Below are 10,911 nucleotides of genomic sequence, written 5' to 3'. Positions count from 1 at the left end.
CGCCAAGAGGGATATAAGGGGAGCCCCGATCGCATATCGGGGATGATTGCAGATCAAGAGGAACCCAAGTGCTACGTCTTCGTCTCCGTTGCCGACGTCGTGGGTCAGACAGGACGTTGGCTGCTCTGACTCAGTTATATTTATCCCATGTGCGCACGAGTCGGGTGTATTGTAGTCCCGTGTGTAACGGTGTTATGTAATGTTGAATAAACGTTGTTGCCTCCTGAAAAGTGGTTCCAAAGTGACTTGCTACACAGATTCATGGAGACCCATATACTCATAGAGATCCACATAGACCCACAGAGACCCACATAGACCTACAGAAACCCACAGAGACCCACTCTCATCGAGACCCATATGAAAACTAACCAATTGTTTTATTTGATCAGGTAAGGCCCCACTGAGCTGTTGAGCTTTTTTTTTTCAGACAGGCGGCCTGGCCATCACAAATGATTGCAGCTCAACCACGTGGCTGATATTATCATTACGTGGGAATTCATTGCAGCCAAATACTCCAAGCACGTGTGATGTTGATTCTGAATGTGGAGGGAAACACCGGAGGACCCGGAGTAAAAATCCACGTGGCTGTGGTGAGAGAGAGCCACTGCAACCTCCAAATATATAGCAGCCATCTTGGTCGGTAAGGTTAAGTTACGCAAACAAAACGTGCCAATGACAGTAGTTACTAGTTTAATACGCGATCTAACCCAAAAACAAACGTAACTTTTTGGTTATTCTCATTTTGAAAACCAAATTTCTCCGTCATCGTCCTGTGGTGTGTCTGTGACTTGTGACCTCAGCTGAAGCCCTTCTGTACTATTCTTATCATCACGGCGATGTCGAACATCGAGTGCAACATGAATACCCCCCGAAAGGTGACTTCGGTTCTGACACGTGCCAGACTAGAGTTTCTTACGTAGGTAGCAGTAAGTCGAGGCCATGCCAAAACCCACCCACCCACAACTCCCTCCCTTCCCCTACCTCGGAGATCCGATTGCAGGTTACAGATATATTCAAATCGTTTTCACGCTTTGTTTCTTAAATTATAATAATGCTATCAGGTGAGGGGGGCGGGAACAGCTGCCTTCAACGGAGGAGTTTAAATACCTCTGGGTCTCTTTTGCGAGTGACGGCAATTGGGAGCGGGGAAACAGCCAAGAGGATCGGTGCGGAGTTGCGGGCGCCTTGCCATTCTGTGGTAGTGAAGCAGGAGCTTAGTTCTCAAACAAAGATCGCGGTTTACAGGTCGATCTACATTCCCACCTTCGCCTATGGTAATGACCTTTAGGTAATGACCGAAAGGATGAGATTGCAGTTACAATGGGCCAAAATGAGGTTTCTCCACACGGTTGCCGGGCTAACTCTCCATGATCGGATGAGGAGCTCGGTAATCCGGGAGAGCAGCGGAGTCGAGCCACTGTTACTCCAGATGGAGAGCAGGTAATTGAAGTGGTTTGGGCATCTGGTAATATTTCCGCCCAATAGACTCCCCTTGGAATTTTACCGGGCACGTCCCACTTGAAAAAGACCCTGGAGTCGGCCCAGGACACGCTGGTGGGACTATGTTGCTCGGCTGGGCCTGGGAACGATTGGGAATTCCCTAGGAAAAGCTAGAGTCCATCGCCAGAGAAAGGGAGGTCTGTACCGCCATACTCAACATCCTGCCGCCACGACCCTCACCAAGACAAGTGGCTCGTGAAACAAACGAACGAATAATGTATACCTTTGTATGGCCCATCAGATTACAAAAATTCCCGCGTACTGAATAATTTGTATCCCGCCAATGCATCAAGTGTGTAATCTATACACGGTAGGGGATATGCGTCAGCAAGCATAATAGTGCTGAGGCAGTGGAAGTCTACGCAGAATCTCAGTGACTCGTCTGACTTTTTTGACTAGGACCACCGGAACCTGCCATGGACTTGACGAAGGGGAAATGATGTCGGCCCTCAGCATCTCCTGCACCGCTTGCTGCTTGTGCCATTTTTCCATTGGGCTCATCCCATATGTGTTTTGGTGCAGGGGTGCGGCACCCGCCGTGCTGATGTTGTGCTGCAGCAGATGCGTGCGTCCCCGACTGAACACGTCGGAGAACTCATGGACCAATGAGTGCGGCCAGTGGGCGGCAAATCTGGCCATGGCTCCACCAGCTGGTCCATCCATGCGTTGTCCCCTCTGTCATCGGACTTGCCAACGCTTCCCACGAGCTCTGGCCCTGTCCCAGGGACTTCCATTGACAAGGGACTGACGTGGGTCAGAACCGTTCCCGCCCGCATTGTCGGTTCCCCTGTCCGAGGTGTTGAGTGCTTGAATGAACAGATGCTGATACCCCTGGACAATCGTCTTGGCCCCCACAAGTGCTCTGGAGACACCAGGACGGGTGAGTCCGGCTGGGACCGTCACGATGAGGGACCGATATCGCAGCGGTCTCAGCATCTGGGCTGCCGTGGGAATGGAGACAGACTCACTGACCAGAGCCAGCGCGTGCGGTATCCCCTGGCCGGCCCATGTGGTGTGGTGTGGGCCCCTCATGTGCTGTCTCACTCCGCCGCATTGCGAGGGCGAGGCGGTGTGCGAAAAGGCTCTGCGGCACACCAGCGAGCGCGTGTGCTAGCGCCGCCCTGGGGCCATTGGCTCTAGCAACCCACCGGCGTCACCGATAAACAGCATCGACATTTTCCGTTGCGAAGTCAACACCGGGTCCCGAAGTCACCCACGGCACAAACGCCACCACCAGCTCCAACGCAACCTCGGGACCCGACTCCACCTCCCGGCCCCGATGACACCCGCAGCGATGGCTCCAAATCAGCTGCTGGAGGTGCGTCCTGAGCTGCTGCGTAGACAGCACGCGGGCGGCGGTTCAGGCCCGGCGGTTTGTATCGCTGGCCCTGGTAGCGCCGTGGTAATGTGCCGACTGCTCCCTTCCACGGTGCCCAGCACCTGGCCCAAGGGTCGATAACAACCCATGACCTGTTTACGGGCCTGCAGGATCCGGGCGGCCCACAGTGAGATGCCCTCGTCGGGTGTCACCACCGGCATAACAACGCCCGCACGGCAAGCGTAGGCTACGAGGTGCTCGACCACGAGGTTCTCGACCGCCTCGTCGGCCAGGCGAGGTAAGGCCCTCCTTGCCAACACCAGCAGCGCATCCCATGTAGGCTAGAGTTTAACTCTCTGGCCCCCCACTGGCGGGCCTGAAACCGTCTGAGTAGATTTCCCTCAAAGCCTGTAGCGTGGTCTTGCTGCACGCGAGAAGGGAGGTGTAAGTGGCGAGCACATCATCATCCAGAACGGATGGCAGCGCTCGAAGCGCCACTTCGTCCGACCATTCGAGTCAGTCGTTTTATTTGTATTTTTGTAAGTGATTTGTTTACCTTTTCTATACTTTGCACTCCTATTGTGTGCGTATTGTTTGTTGTTGTTGTTGTTGTAACGATCTGACCACCAATCCCCGATTGGATGTCTGTGAAAAACACATTTAACGCTCATCAAATATCCTCCTCCAAGCTAAATAAAGCATCTGATTCTGAGTGATTTCCATCAGAGGTTACAAGAGGCGTCATTGGCGAACTTTCGTCACACAATAGTTGTGAAAAAAACACGCAAAATTACCAACTCGAGCAAGATTAATTTAATTTTAAAAAGTACAAATACTTAAAAGTCGCCCGTCTTCCAAGCAACATACTGCATGCATTTTGTTTGACAATTGTGTGTTGAGTGAGAGATCATAGAACTACAGGTTTATACATTGTAATCAGGCACAGGCGATATCCCTCGATCCACGAACGTTTCGGTTTACGAAGTTTCGCGCAAACGCGATTTACAAATGACAGACGCTTTTTTTTTCCTGTAAAACTAAATCATCCATTTAATACAAGCTTTACTACCCGTCTTCGCCCGGGACTTGAATTTGTGTCTACGATTAATTTCATAGTCCCTTCTATTTCACTGATAAACCCTGAAAAAAGTTGATGCTTGCAAGAAAGAAAAAAAGCCGAAACAATTCAATTGAACTAAATCGGATGTTTTTCACTCGAGGAAATTCATCCTTAAGCCACTTATACGTAAGGTCGTTTTAGGCAACTCGGGGAATGATGTGGTGAGCTGAAAGTCGCGTTCCCTTTGACATTCCAGACAGCATGAGCTGTGCAAATTTCATGACGTCAGAGCTCAGCGTTCGAGACTTTTTGCTGCTTCAGACAAACAGATGCATTATCTGGGGGGGGGGGCGGGGGGGGGGCGTGACGTCAGCAGGTACACTGCGTTGACGCTGCCGCATGCGGGTGACATCACAGATGTGACGTTAATGCTCACTTGCCTTGCAAAATATATCCATTATTGCGCCTCCCCCCCAAAAAAACCCAACACAAAAGTCTATTTTTTATACTTTTCAATTGTGTACATTCTGGAAGCTACCGACATGCGAAATTTTAAGTTTGTTGCACGTCGGGAAGTATGCTAAACATTTCGAACAGTCACATTCGCAAATTTCCCTTTAATAGAGATTTTAACCAGGTGTAAGTCACCACTAATGAGCTGGTGTAGCTCTTTCAGAAGCGATCTGGGCCATCACATACGATGGCAGCACAACCAAGTATCATGATATCATTATTATCGTCATCACGTAGAAATGTCTAGCAGCAGGCAAATAGCCCTGAAGGCGTAGTGATGTTGATTCTAAATGTGAAGATGAAAAATCGGAGGAACACAGAGAGATTGACACGCAAACTACAAAGACAGCAGCACGCAATGTCAGGATGGGGATCGAACTCACGACCTCCTGTATACCAGGCGAGGAAGTTATCAGCTCCCTAGCCACTGTGGTACAATCAACTAAATCGAATTTCTGCGTAATAGAATTTCCTACGGCACTCGCCCATCTAACGAGAAAGCCACCGGGGAAACTACATCATCGAAAATCTGCGACAAAGAGCTTCGTAGGTCATCAGATTTCCTCCCCCTCCCGTCTAAATAAAGATTCCGATCCGCGACAGTATTATGGTGTCCCTATACAGTTCAACGGTAACGTCTCCACATCACCCTCTCCAGTCATTCCAACATACATATTAGTTATTTCAAATGTATTATTATTCAATCGTTTTAATATTCACGTTCTTTAATAATGTTATTACACTTTTTTTGCACCCTGAAAAGTGACAAAGGTGTGTTGAAATTTTTTTTTCGAGTTGTAATGACTGTCCGATACGCTTCCCCGAAGTTTTAGTATTAAATCAAACGGGTAAAGATATTGCGAATTACAAATTAAGTTTAACGCTCGTGAGTCTGTTTTTTAGTTGTTCGAGAAACGCATCGCATTCGGTAAATCGAGCGGTACCTTGTATATGCCATTGGTAAGGGTCACGCAAATCTGCTACCCCACCCACCACCTCCACCCTTGAGTATAGGACTTCCTTTCACCCCCCAATCATCCGCAAACTCTCTGAACACCCTCCGTGACCTGTTCCAAATCAAGGTTAAAGACCTTTCCATTCTCTTCTGCCATGCAGGATCCACTGTCTGGCTCTCGATAAATGATGATATATCATTCACGACTTGGGTATCTGCGTAATGAGTCTATGGATCTCTATGTGGTGAGTCTGTAGGTTTCTGCGTGACGAGTCTACTTGTCTCTGTGTATGTTCACACGTACATTGAACTTCTTTAGCAGCGTAACGCAACAATCTTGACGATTTTAACGTTGCACAGCTCCACTGGTGCAAGCGTCGTGAGACGACCGAGTGGAAGGGCAAAAGCGATTGGACAGAACCCAGGCACGTGTGGGTGGGGGGGGTGCGGCTGTGACGTCACGACCTACACCAGAGCCCTGCTGACCACGGCGCTGATGGCCACGCCCAGCAGGGCCAGGGTCACGTGAGCTGCGCCCACCGGGCGAGGGGCGGCGTTGAAGTTGCAGCCGTTGGTCTGGCAGCACAAGATCGTCAGGCGACCGTTGAAGTCGTATATATTTATGGCTTTGCATTCTTCAAAGTTCATGCACTTCTTGGTGAGGAGGTAGGCTGGGCAGAAGAGAAAGCACGCCGGTCTCATTGTGAGTAAAAATATTTCATTACAAACACGTGAAAAATATTTTTTATTTTTTGTTTTACCAGGTGCAAGCCCCACTGAGCTGCAATATAGCCCTTTTTCATAAGTGACCTGTATGTGTGTGTTGAAATTCTTACGTGACGTATGTAGCCAACCGTGCTAATCTGTAGGTAGAGTCTCTGATTGGGATGCAGAAACCCATGAACTCATCACGTAAATAAACCCACAGACTCATCTTACACAGACCCCATAGACTAAAATTTGATTGAAAACTTTCGTGAATGCGGGAATTCATTTTCTTTGGTTCTTTCGGTAAAGTCACGTAGATATAAAACAACAAAATAAAAAAAATAAACTCACGACGTTTCGATCGCAACACAAGCGGTCGACATCACGCGGAGAGAAAAGTGGGGCAAGCCTCCAACTGCAACTGTTTATAAAGGCTTGAAATGGGCATAGCTCAAGTGTCAGAAGGAGTGGTGACAAGTGCTGCAGGGCAGCATGAATGGACCAGCTAAAGTTGTGCGTGGGCAGGGCACAAGAGTCACGGCACAGCATGAACGAATGAGCTAGTGCTGAGCAGCTTGGCGCTCATCAGCATGGGCAGGGCAGCCAATGCTAATTTTCTCTCCGCCTGATGATGACCGCTTGTGTTGCGATCGAAACGTTTGTAAGTTTTTAACTTTTTTTTATTTTGTCGTTTTCTATCTACGTGATTTTACCGAAATAATGAAAGAATATGAACCCCATAGACTCATTACACACAGAGACCCATAGACTTATCACACACAAAGACCCATAGACACACTCTAAAGAGACCTATAGACTCACGACAAAGAGACCCATAGACTCACCACACAGAGACCCATAGACTCACCACACATAGACCCATAGACTCATCACACACAGAGACCCATAGACTCGCCACACACAGAGACCCCATAGACTCATCACACACAGAGAGACCCATAGACTGGCCACACTAGAGACCCGATAGACTCAAAACACAGTGAGGGCGGACGCGTGTCTTGCGAGTGGATCATGCGCCTGGGAGTCACTGCTGAACGCAAGGGGTCCACCCCCAACCCGCGCTGTGCATGAATAAGCAATGCGCTTACTGGAGCCCTGTTGGATGGTTATTGTCGCGCAGGCATCATGCGAGTTTCCGGAACACTGAATGGCACCGCCCTCATTGCACACCGTATTGTTGATGTTCGTGCGGCATGAGTAGCATTTGATGCTGTGTCCTGTATATTCACAGACGCAAGACACAAGAACAATACCGATCATCATGATCATCATGGCAATCGACCATCATCCCGGCAGACAATCATCATTATCATCACGGCAGACGATCATCCTCATCATCATCATCAAGGCAGACCATCATCATCATCATGGTAGACCATCATCATCACCACGGCAAACAATCATCATCGTAACAGCAGACGATCATCATCACGGCAGACGATCATCACGGCAAATCTTCATCATCACAGCAGACGATTATCATCAAAGCAGACAATCATCACCATCATCATAACGGCTGACGATCACCATCATCATCATCATCACGGCAGACGATTTTTATCATCATCACGGCAGACGATTTTTATCATCATCACGGCAGACGTTCATCATCATAACGCTGCTGCACGACGAATCCGGGCGACCCGAGTTTGATTCCTGCTGCAAAGTATTATCTGTATTTTGATTTAATGTGTTGATCTCAAAGGTGCATTGAAAATGTGATACTCCGACTGATGCTCCTGTTGTTTCTGGAGTGACTCATGCAGCCAGCTGTGGCTCCAGGGTTTGGTGTTACATGTTATTTATGTAGTTTATTGTCAAAAATTTGGTCACAGTTCCTATGATCACTGTTACATTGCATTTATGGCTTTATTTTGGTGATTTCTAAAAGTTTTTTGGTTTGGCCATGTTTTTGTTTATATACTACGGAGTTAGACTGATGGCCTTAATCTAAGTTTTCTTGTTGTTGTTTGACTTGCATCCCACTGGGATTTTTGCACACAGCGTTGGTGTACGGTGCTATTTCAGGAATATTTTGATGTTTTTTTCCTGGATTTTCTGTTTGCACATGCACAAAGTCACTTTAAGATGTTTTCTTGTTCATGTTTTTGTTTTGTTGTTTGTCGCGGTTGCACCCGATTCAAGAGCCGAATGGCTCACAGGGCTATACCAAATAAATGAAACTAAAAGTATGAAACTAAACCACGGGTGGCGATCATCTGAAGCGGTACCCTGGGGCCTCCTCCTACGAGGTCGACTCGTCCTCAAATGGGTACCTAGTGCAGTGGTGGTGTGTAGTAAACATCGCCACTGGAAAGACAAAGTTGGCCGGGCGTGGTGCTGGCCTCCCACCACCTCACTGAGCTACACACGTGTAGTGTTGTGAATACAGCCACAGTGCCGGAGGAGCGCCGGGTGCACCGATTGGACGAGCAATAGGGCACGTTACCGGAAGCGGTGCATTTACTGGACGAACTCAGGTCACGTGACCGGAAGCGGTGTCCGATTGGGCGAGCTAAGGGCACGTGACCGGAAGCGGGCATCGATTGGAGGAGTCAAGGGCACGTGATCTGAAGCGGGTTTCTCGATTGGAAGAGTTAAGGGCACGTGGCCAGAAGCGGGGGGTGGGGGGGGGGGCGCCGTCCTTGATACTGCAAGGGGCGGGGCCGGAGCCAAGGGATAAAGGGGGCGTGCGTTCGGGGATTCGGGGCTCGTTCGGGGATCAAGCGAGTTAACAGAGACCCAAGTAGTGAGCAGTCTCGAACAAGTTAGCCACACTTAGCAACATAACCCATAGTTCATTTCCATTTATTTCCATAGTTCCATTTACTTGGTATAGCCCTGTGAGCCATTCGGCTCTTGAATCGAGTGCAACCGCAACAAACAAAAAACACGAACAAGAAAAACATCTTAAAGTGACTATGTGACTGTGAAAACAGAAAATCCAGGGAAAAAAAAACATCAAAATATTCCTGAAATAGCACCGTACACCAACGCTGTGTGCAAAAATCCCAGTGGGATGCAAGTCAAACAACAACAACAACAACCACACGACAACAAATATTAAGGCCATCAGTCTAACTCCGTACTACAATAAACAAAAACCCGGTGTACAGTTAATTGTTTAATAAACACGTTGCCTCCTTATAACGGTGTGTGTGCCTTAGTCAACGTACACGACACACGTAGCCTCAGTGGCGCCTTACCCCTGGCACAATTAAAGTAGTGAGTGAAGTGAGTTAGTTAATATGACAAAATGTAAAAATAAAAACGCACCGAGAAACCACGAAGTAGTCGAGACGGAACAATTGATGAATTTTTCAACGCTTCAACTTGCGGTCTTTAACGAAAAGAGAAGTCCTAAACTTAATTTCAAGAGGTAATGAGAGCGTGCATACGCAGAACCAAACAAGTCCAACACACAGCGTGAACCGAAACTAAACACCCCGAAAAATGTAAACATCAAATAACTCTTATTCTTATTTTTTTCGGTAAAGTCACGTTGAAGAGAAACAACAAAATAATATAATATATATAAAACAATAAAAATTCTCACGACGTTTCGACCATAACTCAAACGGTCATCTTCAGGTGTGTTGATGACCGTTTGAGTTATGGTCGAAACGTCGTGAGAATTTTTATTGTTTTATATATATTATGCTATTTTGTTGTTTCTCTTCAACGTGACTTTACCGAAAAAAACTAAGAATATGAATTACTGCAGTCACGAAAGCTTTAAATCAAAAATCAAATAACTGTGTCGATATTGGAGATACTGCGGCAACGTCGATGTCAATTTTATGCGTTTGATTTACTATATAGTTGAAACTAATATTTATTGGGTACTTTCTGTTTCTGATATAATGACGAGTCCGGTCATGTACAGCAGCAGGCATCGTCAGGGTCCGGGATCGAACCCACGTACTCCTGTATACAAGTCAAAGTAGTTAACATCTCCACAGGGAGAGAGACACACACAGAGACTCCAAATATAGCAGCAGGTATTGTCAGGGTCCGGGATCGAACCCATGCACCTCCTGTACACCAGACGAGGTAGTTAACATCTCTATATATATCGCAGTATCGGCGTTGCTTTGGTGTCGTTGCAACAACAAACAACTCGCCACGCAGAAGTTTTCACACCTTCGCTCACGAACAGCAACGCCACGAGGAGTAGACCCGGCAGGTGGGAAGTCATGGTTAGAGTCGTGGAGCCTGGCGTTGTGGGGCTTTTGGGATGGAAAGTCGGTGAGTTGAGAGAGACAGAGTTCCAGAGTCATAGAGAGAGAGAGAGATACTATATATCCCTGGAGCGGTGACTGCGTCTGCGTAGTTAACTGGGAGAATTTATAAGCGCCAGAGATTAATGAGATCGGGGAAGACACTCCTACAAACTCATTAGCATGCCACTTACAAACATTTGGAGGTGATATGCAAATATATATGTCGGAGCTCGTTGCTCAATAGCCGCAAACTTGTCTGGCACACGAAGTGGGGTGTGGTGGGTGCGGTGGGTGGGTGGGTGGCCAGCGCCACCCGCTCACGGCCGCCTTTGTCTCTCCCCACTGCAATCATATACACCCACGAACACCTGCATGCACACACACCTGTACATATACACTCACACCTGCATGCAAACATACCTGTACATATACACAAACCTATAAATATACCCACACAACTGCATGTAAACACACACCTGCATTTGCACACACCTGTAAATACACACCTGCATATACACGCAAAACACACAAACATACATATACACACTTACACCTGCATGTACACACACCTGCATATACACTCACACATGCATGTTCATACACGTGTACACAC

At 47.7% G+C, this 10,911-nt stretch overlaps 1 protein-coding gene across 1 annotated transcript; it reads right to left on the bottom strand.

Annotated features, from left to right (window-relative positions):
- Positions 1–3,616: 3,616 nt before the first annotated feature.
- LOC116957326 (prostate and testis expressed protein 3-like) lies at positions 3,617–10,407 on the bottom strand. The gene is made up of 3 exons (XM_032979407.2): positions 10,219–10,407; positions 7,164–7,292; positions 3,617–6,017 (listed from the first exon to the last, which is right to left on the bottom strand). The coding sequence occupies exons 1-3, from the start codon at positions 10,271–10,273 to the stop codon at positions 5,812–5,814; spliced, it is 390 nt and encodes a 129-aa protein (XP_032835298.1). The 5' UTR covers positions 10,274–10,407; the 3' UTR covers positions 3,617–5,811.
- Between the last annotated feature and the right edge of the window lie 504 nt (positions 10,408–10,911).

The sequence above is a fragment of the Petromyzon marinus genome, chromosome 72 (assembly GCF_048934315.1).
Source record: "Petromyzon marinus isolate PM22_M1 ecotype Great Lakes invasive population chromosome 72, UKy_Petmar_22M1.pri1.0, whole genome shotgun sequence".
NCBI classification, from domain to species: domain Eukaryota; kingdom Metazoa; phylum Chordata; class Hyperoartia; order Petromyzontiformes; family Petromyzontidae; genus Petromyzon; species Petromyzon marinus.
This window is presented reverse-complemented; position numbering and strand designations above follow the sequence as displayed.